The 26,463-nt window shown below is 49.6% G+C and overlaps 1 protein-coding gene across 3 annotated transcripts; it reads left to right on the top strand.

Annotated features, from left to right (window-relative positions):
- Positions 1–584: 584 nt before the first annotated feature.
- SCAMP4 (secretory carrier membrane protein 4) lies at positions 585–25,759 on the top strand. 3 transcript variants are annotated; one of them, XM_015417161.1, is made up of 8 exons: positions 585–687; positions 5,643–5,730; positions 8,836–8,891; positions 10,340–10,468; positions 13,629–13,785; positions 17,686–17,787; positions 20,012–20,129; positions 22,469–25,759. In XM_015417161.1, exons 3-8 carry the CDS (start codon positions 8,885–8,887, stop codon positions 22,637–22,639), a joined length of 684 nt encoding a protein of 227 aa, XP_015272647.1. In that variant the 5' UTR covers positions 585–687; positions 5,643–5,730; positions 8,836–8,884; the 3' UTR covers positions 22,640–25,759. The 3 variants fall into 3 exon arrangements, with proteins under 3 accessions (XP_015272647.1, XP_015272649.1, XP_015272648.1); XM_015417162.1 differs by lacking the exon at positions 585–687 and adding an exon at positions 824–855; XM_015417163.1 differs by lacking the exon at positions 5,643–5,730.
- The last annotated feature ends 704 nt before the right edge of the window (positions 25,760–26,463 follow it).

The raw sequence follows: 26,463 nt of genomic DNA, 5'->3' as shown, positions 1-26,463 counted from the left end.
CCCAGAGCAAACTGATTGATGCAGCAGCGAAGTCGCTCGCTCACAACTTTAATGCCAGTGGCTCACAAAGTGGAATTTTTGCTCACAAGGCTCCACAGCTTAGAGGGAGCATTGGACACAACTACCCACCTTAATCAACACTACTACTAGTAGTAATCATTATCCTCAGGACGGTACTGATGTAGTGGCCCACGGGGGATTCCTTCCAACGAGCTACATTTTCCATTAACATTTCGTAAAATCTGCTTATTTCTACCGGGGGGGGGGGGGGCGCCCCTTGACATCTGAAGCATTGTGCAGGGGGTTGGACTAGATGAACCTGGAGATCCCTTCCAACTCTATGATTCGATCCCCCCCCCCACTAGCGTTTTTGTCGTTGTTTTTTGACCCAAGCAGGCCACCGTGGCCTCCGCTCCGACTATCGGCCCTCCGACCCGCCACACCTTCGTTAACACGCAATCATATGACTGTCAGTCGACTCTAAACACGCCCTGTCCCGGAGCACGCCGGGAGTCGTAGTCCTCGTCCCCATTGTAGCCTACGGGTAGCTCCTTCCAACGAACTACAACTTCCATGGCGCAGGGCGGCCGTCGGTCCGGGCTTCGGCGAGAGCGAAGGACAGCGGCGGGTGTCGCGGGCGCTGGGAGCGGCGTCGGCGGAAAAATAAAAGCAAAGCCCGGTGTGGGGGTAGGTTGAGCCGTATCGCGGGGGAGGGTTCCCTCTCGGCCCGTTAGGCCAGGGAGGCAGCTGATTGGCTGACAGGGGGGCGGGGCTTGCACAAGCACTTAATACAAGGAGAGGCTTTGCACGCCCGAGCAGAGTTGTTCGTGCAAGGAGCGTGCAAAGGGAGGTGTGGTGAGTGTGAATTTGGCTTTAATGCCCGCATGCTGACAGTGCTGTAGAGTAGATAAGATATTGCATTATCAGGCTAGATAGCTAATGCATGATTAGGATGCTACACTACGTTATATATTCTTCATCTCCAAGTGGCGTCGGTGATTTTTGAGCTGTGCTGTCTGCTGACTTGCTTTGCATTGCATTTCCCGTCGGGCAGCCTGGGATTCTTCCGGCTCCTCGGTGTCTGGTCTTTCGGCCCTGCCCTTACAACAGCCCTGTGGAGGAGGCCGGTCCGATCGCCTCTTGCGTGGCCGAGGGGGTCGAGAAGCGTGACGTGCCCGAGGGGGCGCTTGGAACTGCGGGCGCCTTGGTTCTCTCGGCCGTTGGGCTCAGCCAACTGCCCCGGAAAAGTCTGTTCGCTTTGCTTTCGCCTCCTCCCTTTGCACGTGAGGAAGAAGAGGGGCCGAGAGGGGAAGGGGTGCGAGGTGAAGAGGGTCTCAGGCCAGAACCAATGCTGCACCCCCGCCAGCAACCGAAGAGTGCTCAGGTGCAGTGCTTGGGTGTGCACCACCCTCTGGTTTTCAGTCTCAACACACACACACACCCCACTGGCCAACTCTTCCTGCCAGAGCGAAGTCTCCTTTCTGCAATGCTGCTTTCTGGGGCTTGGCAAGTTTTGAAGCTGATCGGAGCAATGTTTCCTCTAAGCTGAGTTGGTGTGAGCTAGCTCACAGTTTTTTAGCCCCCGGCTCACACATTTTTGCCTCCGCTCAGGAAGGATGGCCCCCAGAGCAAACTGATTGATGCAGCAGCCCAATCGCTCGCTCACAACTTTAATGCCAGTGGCTCAGAAAGTGGAATTTTTGCTCACAAGGCTCCACAGCTTAGAGAGAGCATTGGACACGACCAGTGTTCCCTCTAAGCTGAGTTAGTGTGAGCAAGCTCACAGTTTTTTAGCCTCCGGCTCACACACTTTTGCCTTAGCTCAGGAAGGATGGCTCCAGAGCAGACTAATTTATGCAGGAGCCAGATTGCTCGCTCACAACTTTAATGGCCGTAGCTCACAAAGTAGAATTTTTGCTCACAAGACTCTACAGCTTAGAGGGAGCATTGGACTCAACTACCCACCTTAATCAACACTACTAGTAGTAATCATTATCCTCAGGACGGTACTGATGTAGTGGCACGTTTTGAAGCTGATCGGAGCAATGTTTAAGCTGAGTTGGTGTTAACTAGCTCACATTTTTTAGCCTTCGGCTGACATATTTTTGTCTCAGCTCAGGAAGGAGGGCTCCAGAGCAGACTAATTTATGCAGCAGCCAAATCACCTGCTCACAACTTTAATGCCAGTACCTGCTCACAGGATTCCACAGCTTAGAGGGAGCATTGGACCAGAGCATCCTCGGCTCTGAAATGTGTACAATTTATTGTTCAATCTGTTGGCTAGCTTCGAGCAGGGGGAGGTGAAGATGGCTTTGGAAAGGAAGATCGGTGCTGTATTTTGCATCCATGTGCAAGGTTTCCTGTGCACGAGTGTTTGACTGTAGTCTCCTAGAGATGTGAAGGAGTGGAGTGAAAAGCTGTAGGAATTTGTGTGCGTGCCTGCCTCTAACTTAGGAACGGTTAGGAACATGGCCCTCTGTCTTTGAGCACAGGCAAAATAGGGATTTACAAGGAAGAGACCAAAGGCACGAATGGGTACCCATTGGTGCGTGCATGTGGAATTATTTTGAGTGACTTGTGAGTGTAGGCAACACATACGCATATGAACACACATGAAGCTGCCTTCTACACTGAATCGGACCCTTGGCTCCATCAAGGTCAGTATTGTCTACGCAGACTGGTAGCTGCTTTCCAGGGTCTCAAGCAGAGGTCTTTTACATTACCAACCGCCTGGTCCTTTTAACTGGAAATGCTGGGGATTGAACCTGGGACCTCCTGCATGCCAAGCAGATGCTCTGCCACTGGGCCACAGCCCCTGCCCAGGAGGTGGAGTTGGTTTATTAAGGGACCTTTTAAACTGTAATTTGAAGACTGGCCTGTGAATAGGGTGGGGGGGGAATGCTTACGTCTTTAACTGTAGCTTTACTATTGCTTTTGCTCACGCTGAATAATGCACTCTCCGTCCAATCCAGCAATTGTTTGCAAGTGGATTTTGCCCTTTCACGCAGCAAAATTCAGTTGCAAAGTACATTGAGAAGGGATGCAATATTGAGTGTGTGTGAAAACAACTTAATTAAAAACTAGGGTTGGGTGTGCCCAGATATTGCCCAGATATTGTTGGTTGGCTACCTGTTGTTCGGCTGTGATCAGATATTTTTCTGGAATTAGGGTTACCAGATGTCCTTTTTTGTGTGTGCCGGTCTTCTTTTGAGCACTTTGATGAAAATGTCCTCTCTTTTTTGGGTTGGAAGGTTAGGAATATTCCTTGTTAGTAGCAATTATTGCAGCTTAAATAGGAGGGGCATTTAAAATGAGATTTGTCCTAGTGATCACTTGTTTGAAAGTAGACAGGCAGGCAATAATGTCCTTTTTTGCTTTTTCAAAATACGATAACCCTACCGGAAGGCCCCGGCTTTTGTGACCTGTCAAAACTGGAAGCTTCTTCAAACACAAATGATTAGGCTCCCAGCAAATGTAGTGCCACTGCCTTTGGAAACAGCTCCTTTTTATTTTTGCATTGCTTTTATTTTTTTCCCTATAAGGTTATTCTAGACTAAAAGCCACAGTTTTGTGAATAGCTTCTGTTGATAGAAATCTCCCGTAACATAGACAAGCACCTGAGCTATATCTTTGCCAAGTTAACGAATACTGCCTTTTTAAAATGAGTGTCAAGCTATATGGTGATTAGTGTGTCATTTTTTGTTCTAATGCTAAAATGGTTTGTTCAGTCAACTGTTTCATGGGCGAGGGGGGGCTGCAAATAATATTCATTCCTCTATTTACACATGAACTGGGGGGATTCATTGGGGGTCCATTCTCTAATCTTCGACTTTAGATGCGACAATTGAAAAATCCAGTTTTGCTGGGATTCTGGAACAAAATGAACAGAAAAATAAAGAGAAATGTGGGTTTTATTGTTATTTTTGAACCTGTAACTCCAAAAGAGAAATGACCAGATGCAAAGTGGACTTCCAGTGTTGATGCAAAGGTTCCAAATAACATGCAACAAAACAAAAGGCCTTTGCACTTAATAACAACAACAAGAACACTGGGTGTACGATTGTCTGTTTCCTGAGCTGCCTTTCATTTCCTTCTTTAATCTCGAAGGTGCCACAAAACTGAACTCTTCCCAAGTGGATCCTGCAAAACTGATTCTGTTTATCCGACTTTTAATACCCACCCAAAAACAGGCAAACCGCAAACTTGTTTAGCAAAACAAAACAAAAAGCCAAAGTTCTGGCTCAACAGCTTCATGAGAGGTCAGTTGGCCCTGACCGTTTAAAGGAGGGGTGTCGAACTCATTTGTTATGAAGGCCACATTTGACATAAATGAGACCTTGTTGGGCCCGGCCATGTGTGTCATAAGATGTAATGCCAGCTAGCGGAGATATAAACTTTATAAAGGACACAAACGCAAAGGGTTTCTTTTACTTAAAATAAAAACATGCTTAAAGCATTAGCACTCTTGCAATATTTTGTTTACTTAACAGTGTCTGATAACTGACACCTCTTGCTCTGAATTATTCCATCGAAATGTCTGTGCTGTTCGAGTCTTGAGTATGCAGTTCAGGTGTGTATCTGTAAGGTGCAAACCTACGATGATGCAGCAGCAGCAGAACTGGAAGAAGCAGAAGACAGCCAGTTCCACTGCGGGCCTGATAGAAACCCTCTAGGGGCCTGATCTGGCCCCTGGGCTGCATGTTTGACACCCCTGGTTTAAAGGGTTGGACCTCCTGGGCGTTCTGTGGCGAATTGGGTGTGGCTGCCTAGGATCATACCCTGCTCGCCGGTGGTGACCATGCAAATCCATGGGCACGAAGGAACGCAAAGGGCGGTGGGAGAGAGAGGACACACTGAGCCCTTTCTTTTTTTTGGGAGGCCCTTTGTAACAGCTGCCTGATGCAGGGGGTGTAAAATTTTAAAAAGAAAAGCAGCCCCCCCCATACTTGGGGGAAATTTAAAGATGCAGTATCCCCTTAGAAGCTTGGGGGGGGGGTCCTTTGCTGTTCCAGAGATGTTCCCTCTTGAGCTGTGAAGCAGGGTTGCGTGTGTCCCGGTGATAATGCAAGGATGCAGGAAACAAAGCAACAGTTGGAAGCAAGCAGGAAATGAGAGCAATCTGTGTGGGGAGCAGAGGTCATTTGGGGGGGGGGAACGCGGTTCCCCCGGGTGAGGTGCAGGGGGCGGGGCACATGACGAAGCCCCGCCCCCTGCTTCCGGCCGCCCCGCTTCCGGCCCTCATTCAGCCAGGAGGAGGCAGGAGAAGAGGGAGGGTAAGTTGCTTCCTCCCCGCCTCTCCCCACCCCTGCCTGCCTGGGGCCAGGGAGATGGAAACCAGTTGTAATTCTGAGTGATCTTTAGCCCTCACCTGGAGATTTGCAACCATGGTTTCCCCCAACAGACACTAAAGGGAAATTTATTTTACCTCAGAACATCAACAGCAAACTGTTTAAAATGTTAGAGGGAAAGGCCAGTGAGGCCGCATATGCAAATGACCTCTGTGTTCTGAGGCAAAGGTGAATCAGGCCACATGTGCAAATGACCTCTGTGCTCTGACTGGCTGGGGGGGGGGGGGGGGGGGGGAGAACAGAGGGATCTGTGTTTCCTCCCAGTGAAGAAACTGGCTTTGGCTGTGTTGGCAGGCATGGTTTTGCTGAAGCGGTCTGCGTAGAGAAGAGATGTGTTAATTCGGACTCTGGCTGTTTACTTCACACCGGCTTTTGCACGGCCGTAAGTAAGCCTCTTACTGTGATTTGGGGGGGGGGGAATGTGTGGGGCATCCTCTTTGTTTACCGTCGCCTGGCATGGATGTTCCTCTCCCAACACTTTGCAGGAAAGCCCCCACCGGATTGCGTTGGTGGGTGGGTGTGTTTTTTCTAGCCACCCCATCCTTTGATTTTCTCGTTTGCGTGGAATACTCCTCCTTGATTCCCTGTGCCTGCCTGCCATCCTTGACGTATCCGGTTTAAACTTATGCCTTAAGGCATCCTAGGTCTCAAATGGACACACACACCCCTCTCTGTCTTCCTGAGAGCCGGCCTGGTGTCCTGGTTAAGAGGGGCAGGCGCTGATCTGGAGAGCCAGGTTTGATTCCCCACTCCTCCTCCGCATGCAGCCAGCGGGGTGACCTTGGGGCCAGTCACGGTTCCCTCAGGACTCTCTCAGCCCCACCTACCTCACAAGGTGCCTGTTGTGGGGAGAGGAAGGGAAGGCGATTGTCAGTTGCCTTGAGACTCCTCAAAGTAGACACAAGCGGGGTATAAAACCTACTGTTCGTCTTCTTCAAAACCCCTTTCACATGAAGCCTTTCCCACAACCCTTTGTCTGGTGAAATTAAACCTGGAATGTATTTCCTTCCCCTGTATACCGCCTCCGATATCAGTAGTCTCTCTGTCCTGCTTCTCTGAGTTGCATTTTGGATTTTAAGCTCAGAGTGGGGGCAGAAAGATCCCTTAAGTCCCAGCCAACCTTATGGTTCCCCCGTAGGGTTTTCAAAGCAAGAGACATTCAGAGGTGGTTGGCCATCGCCTGCGTCTGCTTTGTGACTCTGGTCTTCCTCGGTGGTCTCCCATCCAAGGGCTAACTCGGACTGACCCCACTAAGCTTCTGAAATCTGATGGGATTGGGCTAGCCTGTTCAGGTCGGGGTGCAATAAACTCCCCCCACCCATAAAAGCAAGGACTGCTTTGTATGTGTTCCCTGCAGTCACAAGTCACTCTCAAGATTCCGCATGCGTACACACACATCAGGTTGTACCTATTCCTGCTTTTGGTCTCCACTTCCCACACCCTCTCCCCTGTAAATCCCTGTTTTGCTTGTGCTCAGAAACAGCGGGGCATGTTCATAAGTTAACAGGGAGGTGCACACACAGATCAGGGCAGGTGAGGGTGTGACGTTTGCACGAATCTCTGTCAGGTGTGCTACAGGGGGAGAAGGCCGTCACAGCTTTGTGGGCTAGACGTTTGTCAGGAGTTGGGGGCGGCATGTGTGCGTGGTTGGATTTGTGCTCTTGAACGCCAGCACAGAATATGCACACTGCTCTGTCCGTGTCCTTTTTTTTTTTTTTATCTCCAAGGACTGCATCTCCCATCCCCGCTCTGTCAATCTCTGGTCAGATTTCTTGGCCAACCAGGCTGGTGTTGAGAATGCACAGTTGCCTCTTTGTCTCTTCCTGCGTTTGGGGCTTGGGGGGGGGGAGGTTTCCTTGGAATGGCACAAGAAGTCTCTTGTCTGTTTGTTGGAGTGGAAGGCTACGGCCGCTATTGCGGGGACAGATCGCGTGGGTCGCATGAGCTGCTGTAGAAATCTACCGGGGGCGGGGGGGTGGGGGCCTCGGGCTTGATGCAGCCCCCGAAATGGAGGATCTCTTCTTCTGCATCAACTTAGTATTGTCTGCTATCCTCAATCTATATGGGGTTTTTACCAGGCGACAGAAGGGTTCCCCTCCCAAATCAGGAGGAGGAATTTATACCCCACCCTTCACTTGGAGTCTCAGAGTGTCTTACCATCTCCTTCCCCTTCCCCTCCCCACTACAGACACCCTGTGAGGTAGGTGGGGCTAGATTGAAAGTCATTTTGTTACTTTAAGAACATAAAATATGACTATGGACATTTTTACTTGGCATGAAATTATCACAACTCGCATATTAAATATATAGTGTATCCAAACAGTTATTACAAACAGAATACCCGCCCACATGCAAAAACAAAACTGAAACCTTTTTCTTTTCTCGTGACAATAGCACCTCCTAAAGGAAGAAATGCATCTTGTTCTTGCATTGGAGAGTTCAGTTTGTAACCTAGGACTTGCTTCAATCTGATACCATATATATATATTTTAGAAATGATTTGGAAAATATTTGAACACCTTGTCTTAAAATATTTTATTCATCATGTTAAAATAAAACGTTCCATAATCAATTTCTTTTCTTTTCTTTTCTTTTTTCAATTTTTCCAATTTTTCAGAAAAAAACAAGGCTTCAGGGAAAGAACGGGAAAAAAACTGGTTTTTCCCCAAATTTTTCCGTTTTTTTCTTGGGTTTTCACATCTCTAGGTGGGGCTGAGAGAGCTCTCTCGAGGACTGCTCTTGAGAGAACTGTGGCTTGCCCAAGGTCACACCAGCAGCTGCATGTGGAGGCGTGGGGAATCGAACCCGGGTCTCCCAGATTAGAGTCCGCACTCCTAACCACTACACTGAACTGGCTCTCAGTCTCTGCCCCAAGGAGATTGCAATCTAAGATTTGACAGAAGGGAAGGAGGACTATCGATCACTGCTTAGGCTACATTTAGGGCTGGAGTGGTATCGAAGGAGTCACAAGAAAGGCTGGGGCTTGAAGGGGGGAGGAGGAGGGAAAGGTCCTTTGAATCACTGAACAATATGAAATGTGGCGTCTTGGTTAAGAGAGTCGGACTAGTATCTAAAAGAACCCAGGCTCGAATCCCCGCTTGTGCCATGGAAGCTAGCTGGGGTGACTTTGGGGCAGTCACACCCTCGGCCTAACCTACCTCACAGGGTTGTTGCGAGGATAAAATGGAGAAGAGGAGAATGATGGTGGAAGCCGCTTTGGGTCCCCTTTGCGGAGAAAGGCAGGGTATAAATGAATTAAATAAATAAAGGTTGCTGGTTTCTATTTTTATTTTTTTAGATTTTCTCCTCTAGGGGCCAGATTTGGCACAAGGGCTGCCGGCTGTCAATCATGTTAAGGGGGAGGGGAAACCCCCCCCTTTTCTCCAGGCATCCTTTCTGGCCCAAACTTGTTGGTCTGCCCCCTAAGCTGGCAACTCACCCCAGCTTTGCTTGTTCCTTGCAAATTTTTCTCTCTTCCTTTTCCTAGGTCCTGCATAAGGAAAAAACCCCGCCTGTGAGTGGATTCTACAGAAGAAATGGCAGGTAATGAGGCCAGAGCAGCCTGACATTGAAGGCAGCCCCGAAAGAACCCCCCCTTTAAAAAAACCCCTCATCATCAGTGTTCCCTCTAAGCTGAGTGAGTGTGAGCCAGTTCACAGTTTTTTAGCTTGCAGCTCACACATTTTTGTCTTAGCTCAGGAAGGGTGGCTCCGCAGCAAACTAACTTATGCGGCAGCCAAATTGCATGCTCATAACTTTAATGCTGGTTGCTCACAAAGCAGAATTTTTGCTCACAAGACGCCACAGCCTAGCATTGCTCATCCTTGGCTGTGATAACACACACTGAATTATCCACTTTCAAACTGGACTTTGCCAGTTCACACACAGTAAAATCCTGTTTTAAAGTGGATTGAAAGTGGATTGTTTAGCATGTGTGATCCGCAGCCCTAGTGTAGCGTCTTTAGATTGACCGACTGTCGCATACCCATGAGTGACAGCAAAACCGACATCTGCTGCACGGGCACCAGGGTGCCCGCTGAGTGTTTTTGGGGAGTGGGTGGGGCCAGGTAGGGCTCTTGCCCAGCCTGGCTTCTGATTGGCCATTGGAGATTTGATTGGCTGTGCCGATTTTTAGAAAAACATCGCTTTGGTAGCAGCCGCCACCACAGCACAAGGATCTGCCCTGTGTGACTGAAGTTAAGCTGTGGCAGCCATTTTGTGGTTGCGCCTGGCTAGACATGTAAAATTTCCGGAAATTTTGAAGCCCGGGAAAAAACCCGTTTTTTCCTGGGGTTTTTTCGGGAAAAAATGGAAATTTTCGGGAAAATTGGAAAAAATGCTACATTAGCATTTCTTTTGTCTTTTCTAGCTTGAAAGTCATTCTGTAACTTTAGGAACATAAAATATGACTATAGACATTTTTACTTGGCATGAAATTATCACAACTAGCATATTAAAAATATAGTGTATCCAAACAATTATTACAAACAGAATACCCACCCACACGCAAAAACAAAACTGAAACTTTTTTATTTTCTTCTGACAATCGCACCTCCTAACGGAAGAAATGCATCTTGTTCTTGCATTGGAGAGTTCAGTTTGTAACCTAGGACTTGCTTGTCCTCAGTGCACAGAAATTAGATCAATCTGATACCATATATTTTAGAAATGATTTGGAAAATATTTGAACACCCTGTCTTAAAATATTTTATACATCATGTTAACATAAAACGTTCCATAATCAATTTTTTTTCTTTTCTTTTTTGCAATTTTTCCAAAAAACCAAAAAGGCTTCAGGGAAAAACCGGGAAAAAAACCAGTTTTTTCCCGAATTTTTCCGGTCTGGGGGGTGGGTGCCCTCGAGGGGGGGGGGGGTCCCCCGTTCCCGTTTGGGGGGCCCCCCCCCCCCCCCGTTGAGTTCTGCCAGCACAAAGCACCCTTTTACACGTGCCACTCTCTTCCTCTCCGTCTCGGCTTCTTTCCCTCTGCAGAAAAGGTGAACAACTTCCCACCGCTCCCTAAATTCATCCCCCTGAAGCCGTGCTTCTACCAGAACTTTGCTGACGAGATTCCAATCGATCACCAGACACTGGTGAGGAGGATCTATCATTTGTGGATCTGTAAGTTCAAGATACAGCTGCTTTGGCGGGGCGTGTGTGTGTGTGTGTGTGCATAGGCAAGTGGAGCCTGGCCAGAGAATGCCGTGTATTCAGTATTCAGACAGGGCTCTGTGTATATACATTGGGGGAAGAGACACCAGCTCTCGCTCTCTTTTAAAATGAGTAAGTTTAAGAACATCAGAAGAGCCCTGCTGGATCAGACCAGTGGTCCCTCTAGTCCAGCATCCCATCTCACACAGTGGCCAACCAGTTCCTCTGGAGAGCCAACAACAGGGCATAGAGGCCGAGGCCTTCATAAGAAGAGCCCTGCTGGCTCAGACCAGTGGTCCATCTAGTCCAGCATCCCGTCTCACACAGTGGTCAACCAGTTCCTTTTGGAGGGCCCACATCAGGGCATGGAGGCCAAGGCCTTCCCTGATAAGAACATCAGAAGAGCCCTGCTGGATCAGACCAGTGGTCCCTCTAGTCCAGCATCCAGTCTGACACTTCGGCCACCCAGTTCCTCTGGAGGGCCGACAACAGGGCAGAGAGGCCGAGGCCTTCATAAGAACCTCAGAAGAGCCCTGCTGGATCAGACCAGTGGTCCCTCTAGTCCAGCATCCCGTCTCACACAGTGGCCAACCAGTTCCTCTGGAGGGCCAACAGCAGGGCAGAGAGGCCGTGGCCTTCCTCCGATGTTGACTCCTGGCCCTGTGTCGTGTACCTAACCAAACAAGCTTCTTTGATTGATGGGGCAGTCAGGAGGTCGTCTCCCTGTGGCTTAATTCCCAGGCAGGGACATATGGGCGAAGATGGTCCCGCAGTTAACCCGGTCCTGCAGTTCAGTCTCGGGATGCCAGCGGAGCACAGTCTGTTCCTTGTTATGTAGTGGTGGCTTTCAGCGGGTGAGGCCTGATGAACTGGGCAAGCTGTCCATGTGCAGCCTGTAGACAAGCTGGGCGGGGCGAGTGAGTCTGGGGTGTAATTAGTGCCTCTCTGTGGGAGTCTGTGGTTCCCAGCACCTTGAGAGCGAGCGGCTGTCCATGAGGCCCCTGCTGAAGAAAGTACCTGGACCCCGCTGACCTAAACAAGTACCGCCCTTGTGGCCAAGGAGCTAAGAAGTTTGTGTGGAGGGAGAGAGAGAAGGCACAGAGTCCGAGAAGCAATCTTCTCGTTAGAATCCTATAGAAGTGCTGTGAAATGCCAGCTTGGTGTCGTGGTTAAGTGTGCGGACTCTAATCTGGGAGAACCGGGTTTCATTCCCCACTCCTTCACTTGCAGCTGCTGGATGACCTTGGGCACGGTGGTCCACGCTTTGTTTACATCCAAGTTAGACTACCGTAATGGACTTGACATGGGGCTGCCCTTGGAAACAGTCCAAAGTGCTGTCAAGATGGGATACAGGGATTGTTTTCACCCCAGTGCCGAAAGATCTGCGTCGGTTGCACCCTGATTCATGTTTTATGTTGTGTTTTGAATGCCAGGTTTTAAAAACTGCACTGTTGTTTTTTTTTAAGCCCCCAGAGGGGAGTTTTTTATTATTTTTCAAAACTACAAAAAACTACTACAGAAAAACAGGAAGGGGAACTACATATACAGGATAAAGTAAAGATACCCACAACTACCTAAAAACCCAAGAGAGGAGATCATCAATAGCTTATTCACAATGAAACTTTCCTTCGTTTAAACATAACATAAACTGAGTCAATCATTATCAATACATTTTCTTTTTCTAGCTTTTACAATTCACTGTCTGAAGACAACATCCCCAAATCTTCTATTTTCATCTTTCCCGAGGCACCATACAGAGTCCTTCAGCCTCTAGTTCTCTTTTTATCGTCTTTTTCGGAGCTTATAAGAGCTTTTTGGAGACGCCGCCCCCTTCTTGCCACTGGACTTGCTGTCCTCTGATCTTCCCAGTTGATCTTTTAAGAACTCTTTAGCTTTTATGACGGAGTCAATCTTTTCCTTTTTGTCTTTGATCTTGAAAGTGATAAAAACTGCACTGTTGTAAGCTTGTGTTGTGCTTTATTTTGTAAACTGCCTTGGGCGGGTTCCCTGGAGGGGGAACATAATGTTTTTGTTTTAAATTAATATAAACTTAATGTAAGTGGTTAAACTTGGATTTTCTGGGTGCAGAATTGTATCAGTCGCACACATCCCTAAGTCTAACGTTTGCCTTTGAAGGCCTCCTAGAACTAAAGACTGCACGGATTCCATCCAGTGCATAGTTAACCTGTGGAGCAAAAGGTGGGAACCTATGGAACAAAATGTGGGAACCGATGGCCATATGTTGAGTGGTTCTGAGTAAGAATTAGATGGGGGGAAATAGCCCTGCTAGCTCAGTAGAACCTCCATGGTCAGAGGCAGTGTATCCTAGAAGAAGAAGAGATTGGATTTGTAAGCCGCCCTGAGACTCCTTTGGGTAGTGAAGGCTGGAGTGTAAATCCAGTCTCCTTTCCCTTCCCCTCCCCACAACTGACACCCCACTCCTCCACTTGCAGCTGCTGGTGTGACCTTGGGTCAGTCATATGTTCTTTCAGAGCTGTTCTCTCAAGGGCAGTTTTCGAGAGATCTCTCTCAGCCCCACCTACCTCACAAGGTGTATGTTGTGGGGAGGGGAAGGGAAAGGAGATTGTAAGCCACTCTGAGACTCTTTCGGGTAGTGAAGGGCGGGGTATAAATCCAATCTCTTCTTCTTCCTGTGAGGCAGGTGGGGCTGAGAGAGCTCTTCGAGGACTGTTCATGAGAGAACAGCTCTGAAATAACTTGTGACTGACCTAAGGTCACACCAGCAGCTGCGAGTGGAGGAGTGGAGAATCCAACCAGTTATCCCAGATTAGAGTCTGTGCTCCTAACTACTACACCAAACTGAACACCAGATGCTGGTGACAAGAGGGGAGAGCTCTGTGTGGGTTTCCTGGGGGCATCTAGCCAGAAATCAGTTGTCACAGAAGAGGCTGAGGGGGGGTCTTTACGCCTCTTCCGCTTGCTTTCTAAGAACCTCGGCCTCTCAAAATGGGGATGTTGGAGTCACATTTGGTGCCACTATTATGAGCCCACACATTCCACCACACTGAGGTACGGCCCCTCCACAGAGCATGGGAGCCGTGTCACTCCGAGAAGGCCTCAGCCGGCCTTGAGCTGCCCACCTTCAGACCCTCCTCCTTTCCCTCCACAGTCTACTCCGTTACGTTGGGTGTTAATCTCATTGCTTGCCTGGCCTGGTGGATCGGTGGCGGTTCCGGTGTGAATTTTGGTTTGGCCATCCTCTGGCTGGTCCTTTTCAGCCCCTGCAGTTACGTCTGCTGGTTTCGGCCCATCTACAAAGCTTTTCGGTAAGTGCTGATTCTCTTTCACCCCCTCCTGTTGAAAATCCACACAGCTTGTCCTTTTCCCAACTGTCAAGAGAACTTCACTAGCCTGGCGTCGGGGGTCGATCAGACCCCGAACGAGCGATTTGAAAAGGCAGTAGGCCCTAATGTGTTGCTTTGAGGATAATTTATTGCGGGCGATATTCGACTGATGTCCTGAAGCCGTTTCGTTCTGGCCTCCTCCGTTTCTGTCAAATGTGCGATCAGAAACTTATGAAACGTTCAGACCGCAGAACCATCTGAAAGGTACTCCTTTCTCTGGACACTAACCTGAGAGCTGGAAGCTGGCCGCACCTTTCTGTAACATGGGTACACAGAAGCTATCTGGGGTCCTCATTCCGTATTTCTTTTCATTACCTCAAATCTCTTGGGAGTTATGAATAATAAAAACCTCACCATTTTCGGCATCCGTATGAAGGAGTTATCCTGTCTCTTTGGGGATACTTTTACCAGGCTGATGTTCTTTGGACCCCAGTGCCTTGTGTGAGCCCGTTGTCTGTCCTTTTTTTAAAACCATGAAAAGGACACATGGGGTTATTTAGACCCCAGTTGAATTGAAACAAGGGGGAACCGCAGTGGCTCAGAGGTTAAGACGCTGGGCTGCAGACCAGAAGGTCTGTAGTTTGGCAGTTCGATACCCGAGTGCCGCATAACGGAGTCAGCTCCCATCTCCACCCCCAGCTCCTGTCAACCTACTAGTTTAAAAGCAAGAAATTGCAAGTAGATAAATAGGTACCACTTAACAGCGTTCTGTGCGCCTCGGCATTTAGTCACGCCAGCCACATGACCATGGAAATGTCTTCGGACAGCGCTGGCTCTTCAGCTTGGAAACGGAGATGAGCACCGCCCCCTAGAGTTGGATTCGACTAGCTTTCGAGCAAGGGAAACCTTTACCTTTACTAAATTGAAACAAATGAACAGAGTTGAACGCACGTCCCCGTCTTCTGTAATCTATTCAGCTGTCTAGCTGCTGCTATTCTTGAGGATAGTTTCGGGAGGGTAGCCATGTTGGTCGGCAGTAGAAGAGTAAGATTCGAGTCCAGGAGCACTTTGTATAAGCTTTTGAGAGTCAAAGCTCTCTTCATCAGATACGAATAGGAATGAAGACCTTTGTCCTTATATCCCAGTGAGAAGGTGGGAGGGGTGTTGTGAAAAAGGGAGTTAGGATGCAGAGAGACAGTGCAGTTTTGTATCTGACAGAGGGAGCTTTGACATCTGGAAACGTATACCCCCCAAATCCTTGTATCTTTGGGACCGTCTCCTCCAATATGTCCCCAGAAGAACGCTGAGATTGGTGGATAACAACTTGCCAGTGATACCCGGCCCTAGGGAGGTCCAGCTGTCCTGGCCCTGACCTAGTGGAATCTGCAAAATAACATCTGATGCAGTTCCGCAGGGACTGTAAGGCAGATATGTTCTGTCAGGCTTTTAGATGAGGGCAGCAATGGGGTGGTTGAGACTGGCACCCTCTCTTTCTTTTCTATGGCCCAGGGGTCATTTTGTAGAAAAAGAGGTGCAGGAGCTCATTAGCATAACTTATTTGCATATGCCACACCCCCTGACATCACCAGAGGTGTGTCAGAAGGCAGCACCCACCGCTCAGGCTCCACTGGACTGTTTTGGATTGCTAGTTATAGTGGGGGGGACGCGCAGATCTGTCCTCGCAGAGGAGGGAGAGCTTGTACCTGAAGGTGGGCCGGGGGTGGGGGGGGCTCTGCAACTTACCTGGCTGCGTCTTGCTCCTTGTGGCCCGACGGAGGGCTGCTGGGAACAGGGGTGGGGCTTGTTGCATGTGCCCGCCCCCTGGGCTCCTTATTGCCGGAACTCCGCTCCTGTGCGCTCCCGCAGGAAATGACCCCTGCTATGGCCCTCACGTACCCTTCCCTGCCGTGCAGGGACAGCGCTGTGGACAACCAGCACGAACTGCATTGCCATCTTGGATGGATTTAATTTACTGTTTCCGTTGGTGTTCTTAAGAACGTAAGAGAAGCCAATGTTGGATCAGGCCAATGGCCCATCCAGTCCAACACTCTGTCACATGGTGGCCAAAAATACCAGGTGCCACCAGGAGGTCCAGCAGTGGGGCCAGGGCACCAGAAGCCCTCCCACTGTTGCCCTCCCCCCAAGCACCAAGAATACAGAGGATCCCTTGCCCCAGCCTGAGCGTTCCTATCTATACCTTGTGGCTAATGGCCACGGATGGACTTCTGCTCTTAATTATACATTAATTGTATTTTTAAAATGTTTTATGAGGCTGTAAATTGCCCAGAGCCCGCTTGCAGGGTGGGCAATCAATATGAAATAAATACATAAATGTTCACATTAATTTCTTTAAAATGATCGTTCGGGTCCAGAAACTTGAGGCATAAATCCCTTGACGGAGCCACAGTCTTGGCTGAAACATGGGACGCAAATATAAAATATAATAACATTAGAAGCGCGCTGTTCACTTTTGGGAACGGCGTGTTGGGGATTTGCCAAATCTGTCCTCTGCACACGAGATCAGAGAGAGGACTTCCTTTCTGGTATTCCTGGGAGCTCCTGTGTGGTCCCCACCAAGCCCCGGCTGGGATTGTCCCCTCTGGCCTGGCTTTTCCCTTCTGGAATAATCTCCCCATTTTTAATTTTTTTTTTGCTTTTCCTTTAGTAGACCCCGAGCTCTTCTAACATGGCATCAGAGAGCTCTTTCCCCCTGATAATCTCTCCCCAAAGCCAGATTACTGTCAGCTCATCCCTTTAGCCCGAGAGGCATGTGAGCTGATGACGACAAGCCAGCAGTGGAGACGCGGGGTGGGGTGGGGGGGAGGTACCTCATCTGCTTCCCACTCGGATCAGCCCGGTGCTGCGATGCCAAAGGGGGAGAGCCAGGATCCTGAGTCGGTAGACGACTGAAGCACTGTGCTCCTCAGTTCTTTCAATTAAAAACGCTTTCTCGAAAGGGTCTGTAGGAAGGAGCGTTAGTGTCCCGTTTCTGATTGTTCCTCCGGTGTGGCGAGCTTGGAGCAGGGACTCTCGCGGAGGTGCAGTAGGCAAGTAATCGACATGTTCCCTGGTCCTTGTGGCTCACTACCTGACTGGTGGAAGTGTCTTGGGTTCAGTCCCTGGTGTCTCCGGTCAAAGGGTCCCAGTGTTGGGGGTCATTGTGCCTCTCGATGAGTTGCTGCTCTGGTCTCGCCTCTGCTCTGAATTTCTGAGTTGAGGCTCACCGGATCCCCGAGTTCACTAAGAAAAAGAAGAGATTGGATGTATACCCCGCCCTTCACTACCTGAAGGAGTCTCAGAGCGGCTTCCAATCTCCTTTCCCTTCCCCTCCCCACAACAGACACCCTGCGAGGTGGGGGTGAGAGAGCTCTTTTGAGGACTGCTCCCGAGAGAACAGCTCTGAGAGAACTTGTAACTGGCCCAAGGTCACACCAGCAGCTGCATGTGGAGAAGTGGAGAATCAAACCCGGTTTCCCCAGATTAGAGTCCACCGCTCTTAACCACTACGCCAAACTGGCTCTCACTAACTGTCCTCAGTGTGTTCTGCCACACAATGACTATTGATTTGTCTTATCGGGACACACTATGCCTCCCTTACCCAGTGACAATCTCGACTCATTATGCTGTCTTCAAAATGTGGTATGGGATAGTGATCTTGCACAGGGAACAGTCTCCAGGTCCCACCACCCCCTTTTAGTCCTGAAGGTTGCTAAGGTAGCCTGCAGGTGGCTAGGCTGAGAGACCGTGGCCTGGCCCTAAGGTGGCCCGGTGGGCTTCCAGGCAGAGTGGAGACCTAAACTCAGGTCTCCCCTCAGGCTGACGCTTCAACTGCTGTACCACACTGGTTAAATTTGTCCCTCTCCTCTTCCTCCTTCTCCCCAGGTCGGACAGCTCTTTCAACTTCATGGTTTTCTTCTTCATCTTCGGAGCGCAGTTCATCCTGGCGGTCATCCAAGCGATTGGGATCGGTGGGTGGGGAGCGTGGTAAGCGGGGAAACTTCTGGTCCATTCTTTTATTGCTTTGGCTTCAAAAAAAATTTTTTTTAATCAAGGAAAGTTTATACAGTCATTTTGTAAACGGAAAATAGTATTGACACCTGTGACGGACTATAGAGAGCCAGTTTGGTGCAGTGGTTAAGAGTGCGGACTCTAATCTGGGAGAACCGGGTTTGATTCCCCACTCCTCCACTTGCAGCTGCTGGGTGACCTTAGGCAAGCCATAGTTCTGTCAGAGCTGTTCTTTCAAGGACAGTTCTGGGAAGAGCTGTCTCAGCCCCATCTCCCTCACAGGGTGTCTGTTGTGGGGAGGGGAAAGGAAAGGAGTTTGTAAACCGCTCTGAGACTCCAAGTGAAGGGCAGGGAATAAATCCAATCTCCTCCTCTTTCTCCTCTGTTAGTGCCTCACAGAGTCTGAGAACCTTTGAGTGACAGGCTTCTTCAAATGGAATTCTGTGGAGAGTGTCAGTTAAGAAATGACAATTGGGAACTTACAGTTCAAGAAGAGACAGTTTAGCACTCACGGAGGACTGGGAAGGATCACAGAAGATTCCCATTCAAGCTGAAAAGGGACAGAGCTTCTAGTCAAGAGAAGTAATCCCTGACCAGTGAAAAGGGAGAATTCTTTAAACAGGAGTGATCCCCGGTCTGTGTAGAGAGAAGGATTTTGGGAACATTGTTGTACATTCCTGCCTTCTAAATGTGAAGTTTCAGTGAAAATCAGAAACCTATGCATTGCGAGTTAAAGCAGAAACTGAAAAGAAAGCCTCTCTCAAAGTTTCAAAGACCTTGTGGAAACGCTAAAACTCGTACTGGTTGGCAACAAATTATCTGGGGTTAGTGTGAAAACTCTTTGCGAAGAGTCGGACTCGACTGTGCAACTGAACAACAACAACAAAGTGTGAATCAAAGTTACCTCAGTTTTTATGATCTGTTCACCTTATACGTCCCACACCTTATTCCACCTGACATTTTCTCCTCTAAATTAAATGAAACATTTTGTTTATTTGGAACTTTCAAAAGCCTCTCGTGTGCCGTTTCAGAAGCAGGATATAAGAAGGTGATTTGGTCCCTTCCCTCAGTTCCCTGGGCTGGGCCAGCATCAAAATATATGTCATAACGTGACTGGGTGGGACAGCCATAGACCAGCAAATAAGAAGAAAATAGATGTAGGGGCTCCTCAGCAAGAAAGAAGGAACAAAGGGAAAATCTTGTACGTGAGGGAAGAGAGCGAGATCACCATAACACTTTTCCGGCCAAAGATTGTATTCAGAGATTTCATTGTGCACACCTCAAAACAGAGCATTCTTAGTGGTGGCACCAGAACATTGGATCTGTCTTTCCTGGCACCAGATGAAGTCCTTCTTGTAGTTTAGGAGTTCCTAGTGGCCAGCTTCAGTCCTTGGTTCTCGCGTCTGCTGAAGATCCGTTTCTTTATTCCTATGTTTGTGTTTTTACAAGCTGCATCTTAGGTTATGTTTCAGCAGATGTTTTCATGATTTTTAAACGTTTTTATCTATTCAGACGGCTGGTTGTGTTTTGTTTTCACTATTGGGATTGGAAGTTTGGTTAACCTTTCTTCCCACCCCCAAGCTGAAAAGCAAAGCTTGTAAAATACTCTTTTCACTTCTAAATTATGAGTGCTTTCTCAGGGGGTGGGCCAAACATAAGCTGCTTTGAATATATACATCCATGAAGGGTTTGTCATTTAGCTAAAATATTTCAAAGAACACAAACACTCAGGACTGTCGTTCCAGAGGGTAGCCTTGCCAGTCCACAGTGGAAGAGCTGGGTTCGAATCCAGTAGCACCTCAGAGACCAACAAGATTTGGAAGGTATGAGCGTTTGAGAGTTAACGCTCTCTTCGGAGGTTTATACCCTGAAAACCTTGTTGGTTTATAAGGTGAGACTGGATTCGCACCCAGGACCGTATACCGCAGTACCCTTCTCATTGTCACCGAAGCACCAAAATAACTACCGGATTTGGTCCTAGGCGAAGAAAGTGTCTCCCCTGTATCTTAGCTTGTGTGTCTTTTTGGTTTGCTCAAGGTTTCGAGTCCCTGTGGTTAGGAAGATTCTGTTAATACGTGGGATCAGACTCCAAATAAATTTCGCAGAATAGCAAAAACGAGCTGCGAATACAACCTGGCTCCCGTGCGGTCCCTTGCGTGTTACTAAGGCATCTCTCCTTGTCTGTTGCACTCTCTTCCAGTGGGTGGCTGGCAGCCGTGACTTTTTTCGGGACCAGCGCCGGGGCTGGTGTGGTCATGCTCTTTCCTGCCGTGATGTTTACACTGTCCGCCCTTGTGATGTTCGTCTGTCTCCTTCGGGTAAGTGGGGAGGGATGATGAGGGGGCGGGCGCCTGTTAGGTAGTCCTACAGCGGTAAGTCCCAAAGAGTGTGCCCAAGTTGGCTAGCGTGCAGCATGAGATTAATTTAAAGGCTCCCGGGTGTTTGTCTAGTGAGGAGGTTGCCTGCCGCGCCTCTGCACGTCACAGCTCCAGCCTTAAGTCCGGCCAGTTGTCTCTTGGGGGCAGCTGGGGAAATCTAGTCATTCCCAGTTCAGGAAGAAGAAGAAGAGATTGGATTTATACTCCGCCCTTCACTCGGAGTCTCAGAGCGGCTTACAATCTGCTTTCCCTTCCCCTCACCACAACAGACCCCCCCCCCCCCCGGGGGGGGGGGGGGGGGGGGGGTGGGCGGAGAGAGCTCTTTCGAGGACTGCTCCTGAGAGAACAGCTCTGAGAGAACTTGCGACTGACCCAAGGTCACACCAGCAGCTGCAAGTGGAGAAGTGGGGAATCAAACCTGGTTCTCCCAGATTAGAGTCTATGTTCCTAACCACTACACCAAACTGGCTCTCAGCCTGTTCTTTGCAAGGGCTCTCAGCCTGTTCTCCCCGTACATTCCCCCAAGAGCACTGAGATCGGGGAATTTCCATCGCCTGGAGGTTCCAGGCCCCCGGAAAGTGAAGTTGACCCAAACCAGGACTAGGGCGTTCTCGGTGGCGGCTCCCACCTGGTGGAATGAGCTCCCGGAAGAGACTCGGGCCCTGCGGGACTTAGTGCAGTTCCGCAGGGCCTGCAAGACGGAGCTCTTCCGCCAGGCTTTCGAGGGGGAGCCGCCGCCGCCACTGTTCCATCAATGATATTTCCAACCATCTACCCCATATAGTAGGGGTAGATGTCGCCCAATAGAGCTGGGGGAACATTCTTCCTGGTGCCTCTGCTGTAAACAACCTGCCGCCAATGTGTGGATGTTGGCCATCTTGGGTTTTATGTAAATCAATTAGCACCAAATTTTATGTCAGATATATTGTTTTATCATGCTGTTGTTTGTATGTATATTTTAACCTTTGTAAGCCGCCCCGAGCTGAATATTGGATGGGGCGGGATATAAACCCCAAAATAAAATAAATAAATAAATAATAAAGGGGGATATCTGTCAATCCTTTAGACAGATCTTCCAGCCAGCCTTTGGTGCTGGGGTTCACTGTATGCTTCAGTCCTTCAGATATCCTGGCTCTCATAGAATCATAGAATGTTAGAGTTGGAAGGGACCTTGCAGGTCATCTAGTCCAACCCCCTGCACTCTGCTCTAAGCCCTATAGCAGTGACGGCGAACCTTTTAGAGACCGAGTGCCCAAGCTGCGACCCAAAACCCACGTATTTATCGCAGGGTGCCAACACGGCAATTGAACCTGAATACTGAGGTTGTACTTTAGAAAAAAACAACTCCTACGTTAACTTAAGATGATCCAAACAAAGTAAGGAAAGCCATCCCAAATGCTTTTGTTGACTTAAAATTATTTGGCAGAGAATTTGACACTTTAATGATGGTCTGGGCCTGGCTGGGGCGATGGCACGCGTGCCCACAGAGAGGGCTCTGAGTGCCGCCTCTGGCCCCCGTGCCATAGGTTCGCCACCACTGCCCTGTAGGTTTCTTCTACCTGGATAGCCTAGGCTAAGCAAGGCTGATCTCTTCAGATCACGGAAGCGAAGCAAGGGTCGACCCTGGCTGGTACATGGATGGGAACCCTCCAAGGAATCCCAGAGCTATGACACAGAGGCAAACAGTGGCAATCCCCCTCTGAATGACTCTTGCGTTGAGGACCCTACGGGGTTGCCTTGGGTCAGCCGTGACTCGACAGAGCTTCCCACCACCACCAAGTCCAACAAGCAAGTCCCGAGGATGTGTCTAAGGGTCAGCCCTTGCATTCTAGGGGCAGAGTTTCTGTGGCACCCGTGTCCCATGCCACTCTGGCAGTCCCTGAACTGAGGTCTGCTGGCTTCCAAATGCCAAAATATACTCAGTGGCATTTGGGACAGATGGTGCAGTAGAGTGTAACAAGAAGAAGAAGAGAAGAGGTTGGATTTGTACCCCGCCCTTCACTACCCGAAGGAGTCTCAGAGCGGCTGACAATCTCCTTTCCCTCCCCCCCCCGCAACAGACTCCCTGTGAGGTAGGAGGGGCTGAGAGAGCTCTTTCGAGGACTGCTCCTGAGAGGACAGCTCCGAGAGAACTTGCGACTGACCCAAGGTCACACCAGCAGCTGCACGTGGAGGAGTGGGGAATCCAACCCGGTTCTCCCAGATTAGTGTCTGTGCCGCTAACCACGACACCAAACTGGCTGTTTTCACCCTCCCGTTTTCTCTCTCCCCCCCCTCAGGTCCACCGGCTTTACCGTGGGGGAGGCGGCAGTTTCCAGAAAGCCCAGGAAGAGTGGCACAGCGGCTTGTGGAGGAACCCGCCGACTCGGGAAGCCCAGTACAACAACTTTTCGGGGAACAGCCTCCCGGAGTACCCGACTGTCCCCAGCTACCCCGCCCGGAGCCGTTAGCGCTGACCTACCGCCAGATGCTTTATTATTCAGGGTCATCCCAAAAATGTGTTGCTGGTACTTTGGGGTGGGTGGGTGCTGAGGTAGAATAATCTACGTTCTCCTATTTTTTTTTTCAACCCTTCCCACCCAATTTTTTTTTTTTTACATTTCCCCTTTCAGCGATTGCAGGAGATCGAGTTCTTCGACTCTTGTCCCATGTTCTTGGCCAAGAAATGGCCAGCAGACGGTGGGTGCCAATGTTTGCCTAGTTCTGTGGCAGGGGACAGGGCCCACAGTTTCTGCTCACCGCCCTCCCTGCTTTTGCCAATGGATACGCGGCGGGGGGCGCATACCCCCACCTCTAGAGGCCCAGTTGGTTTACGTAGATCAGCAGTCCACTGCCATGTTCCTCCGCGGGGAGGAGATGTAATCTCTCTTCCTTCTCCTGATCCGCCCCTTTTGTGGCTTAGCTCACTCTGTTACGTTCCAAATACCTTTTGAGCTCTTGTACTGGTTCTTAGGAGAGGACAAACCATTTACTAACCCGTAATCGACACAAACAGCAAGGATCCCACAATGAAAATGGTTCTTGGATTGTACTGGGTTAGATTGCCTAGGGGGAAGAACTGCAAGGGGTGGTTCTTTCCCCTCTAATTTTTTTAAAAAACACCTCTCTTCCTGCAAGGTGAAAGCTAGCACCTTAGGAAGAAGAGTTCCAGCCTATCCTGAGGTGCTAATTTTCCCACATGCGAGGATTCTTGTTTCACAAGGGAATGATTGAGACACGAGATCAGGTCCGGATGTTTTCATGGTGGACTCGCGCCCTCCCCCCCCAAGTGGCTGTTAGTATCCCAGGTCCCGGTTTTCCCTTGGCAACTACAACGGGTTCTAGCGCCCACCACAACAGGCAGGGCACCGTGGGGCTGGAACCCTCAGCACGTGATATACAGATGCCTTTCGAGAAGCACTGCACGGTGATCCTGGATCAGCATTCTTTGCACTGGGCGTCTTCCAAACAAGGGGTGAATACGTTTCCAGCCGACTGCTGGTATAGTGGCCCTAGAACCCCTGGCCCCGGATTTGGTTTCCTGCCCCCGGATTTTCTTCGCCAAGGTACAAACGGTGGAGGCTGACTTCATGTCTTGCAAAATGGTCACATTCTAATGGGTAACTCGTTGTGCCTCAAGTGCAGCGTGGGTCGGTTCCTCTCCAAACACATGGGGCCGTGCCTTTCCAGAGTCTTGGCCCACTCCCGCCAGCCCACATCCTTGCCTACCACTTTGGCCATTGCCAAGAAACCAGAGTCCGAATCTCTCTCTCTCGTGGGGTCTGCATTGATCCGAACGCGATACCCTTTGGGGAAAAAATGTTGTGCAATTGACGGGTGATACTGGAGAAGACCACAAATGTGAAAACTGGCTTCCTTATCCCTTGGGAACAGGAGGCATGGGAGGAAGGAGAAGACTGTGACTGCCCGACGAGGACAGGTGTGATCGTGCCTTACCTGATTCGAATCTCTTGCACCGTTCTGTCCCCTGGCTTGGTTTATACTGGAAGCATTTCTGTATTCCTTCAACCCTCCCCCCAGGATATATGTAACATGGAAAGGAATAGTGCCTGTCCCAAGAAGGTTTTGTACATTTCACAGGACGGTACCTGTTAACGCTAGAAGCCAAAATCTCTTTGAACTCCTTGTTTTGGAAAATAATTTTTCCGGGGCCTCTCTCTCTCTCTCTCTCCTCATGCCCCAAAGCCGGTTTGTTTACAGGACTCCCACGAGCTCTTAAAACATTCCAAATGCAGCGCTGGGTTCCTGGAGTCCTTAATATTTTTTTTGGTGGTGTGTGCAATTTTGCCCCCCCGTCCCTAGGGGGTGCTGCCATTTTGAAGTCTGAAGGCAGCCCGGGTGGCCACGTTCTCTTAGAACTGCTTTCCTGCTGCTGTTTTGCCTTATAAGAGTGGCTGTTTCGATGCCTTTAGGTTGCCAAGAGTGCCCTGGGGGGAAGCGGGGGGGGGGGGTTGTCCCTTCAATCGCTGCTTTCTGCAGTAGGGAACGGATTGTGGCCGGCGGTCAGAGGTGGCGGCCAGGATAATTTTTCTGAGCAAGGAAAGGTTGGGAGTCCAACTGTTTCCCCTCCACCACCACCACTCCCCGTCCAGTTCCTTCTGCTAAGCCATGGCATGCGTTGCCCCGCTGTCAGATACCAAACCGAGCGGTTTCTTCACCCCTCTCTCAGCAACCGTCTTACTCTCTCTCTCTCTCTCTCCTTCCCCGCGGTGACTTCTTGGAAGTGCCGTCTTCTGGAAAGGGGGAAGGGGAGAGAGTGGTCGTTCTCGGAGTAACCCGCCGCGACGTGGGTCCGTCGCCTTTTGGGAGAACTGGATACGTCCCTCGGCTCACCAGTTTGCCCCTCTAATTGGCCAACACTTTGCCATATTTTGGTAGACGTGAGATCTCCAGCCTTTTGGAGAGAACTGGACCGCACCCCTTAGGTAACCCATTGCCATCCGTAATCGGCCAGCCCTTTGCCATATTTTGGAGGCGGTGGTATATCCGTGTTTACAGTGAAGGTGACTCAAATCTTCTGCCCCGATTTGGGGGGTAGGGTCTCTTCTGTTGGCTGCCAGGCACGTCTGTAGCCAAGGGAAGCAGGTAGACTTGAGAAACTGTTGGCCAAAGAGCTTTGGTGGGATTCCTTGGAGGCGTTTCCTTCGACTCTGCTTTAAAGCCGTGTGAATTCTTCTGGCTTTGCCCTCTTTTCGCCTTCCCCCTTGGAAATCCTTGTTTGTGACCGTAACACCTACCCCCCAACCCCACCCCATCATGCTCTGCTTCTCCCAAGGTTGGGCCGATTGCTTCCATTTTAAGAAGTCGCCTACTCCAATCACTGCCTCAGCCATTGTCTTAATAGAGCGATGATTCGTCAAACCATGTCTCTTGTTTACATTAGGATGCAAAAGCGCCAATTACAGATTTTGGGAGGAATTAGTGCGACTAGAGCCATGTGCATGTGTGTTTTTTAAAAAATATCTCCATCATGTTCCGGGTTGGGGGTTTTTTGCATCGTGGTGTGATCTGTTAACGCTCCCCCTGCCCCCGTTGAAAATAAATCTAAGTTTGCCTACGGACATGGCCTCTACCCATGTTCATGTGTTTTTGTGTTAATAGGTCTGGCAAGAGTCCAAAGTATTGCACCTTACATGACTTTGTAATCGCTGCGATATCTCTGGGAGGTAGGCTGTCGGTGAAGGGACTGAACTGGAGTTGAAACATGAGCATTCTATAAGGCCTTGAACGGTCAGGGACCAATGTATCTATGGGACCGTCTCCTCCGTTACGTCCCTGGAAGGGCATTGCTCTCCTTGGACGGCAACACGCTGGTGATTCCTGGCCCTAAGGATGTCCGGCTGTCCTCAGGGCCTTTTTGGTCCTGGTCCCAACCGGGTGGAACTCTGCCAAATTCCATCAAGGCTCTGCGGGACCTTATGCAGTTCTGCAGGACATGCAAGTCAGACATATTCCACCAGCCTTTTGGTTGAGGACAGTGACAGTTTTTAGGAGGGATGGGGCTATTCATAAATTTAATTAATCTCACTTTCCTCGCTTGTGTGTCCCCGTTGCTTCAGGGTTCATTTCTGTTTCCTCTAGTGGTCGATTTGATATTTTGCTCCCTATAGTGGTTGGTTTGATGTTACATCGTGTTTTGTCCAGCATCTCTCCCTGTAGATTTAAGCTGCAGGTTTTTATGCTGGACATACAATGGTGTAATATAGAATCGACCACCAGAGGGAGCAAAGAACAGCAAAGAACCCCAAAGCTCCAGGAAACACACAAGCAAGGA

The sequence above is a fragment of the Gekko japonicus genome, unplaced genomic scaffold (assembly GCF_001447785.1).
Source record: "Gekko japonicus isolate JY-2015 unplaced genomic scaffold, Gekko_japonicus_V1.1 scaffold1266, whole genome shotgun sequence".
Lineage (NCBI taxonomy): Eukaryota > Metazoa > Chordata > Lepidosauria > Squamata > Gekkonidae > Gekko > Gekko japonicus.
The sequence above is the reverse complement of the archived record's forward strand: the minus strand, read 5'-3'. Positions and strand labels throughout refer to the sequence as shown.

Coding starts and splice junctions, on each gene's coding strand:
- SCAMP4 (XM_015417163.1), top strand. Junction 17,788..20,011: donor ATCGGTGGGTGGGGAGCGTG/GTAAGCGGGGAA, acceptor ACTCTCTTCCAG/TGGGTGGCTGGCAGCCGTGA. Junction 20,130..22,468: donor TGTTCGTCTGTCTCCTTCGG/GTAAGTGGGGAG, acceptor CCCCCCCCTCAG/GTCCACCGGCTTTACCGTGG.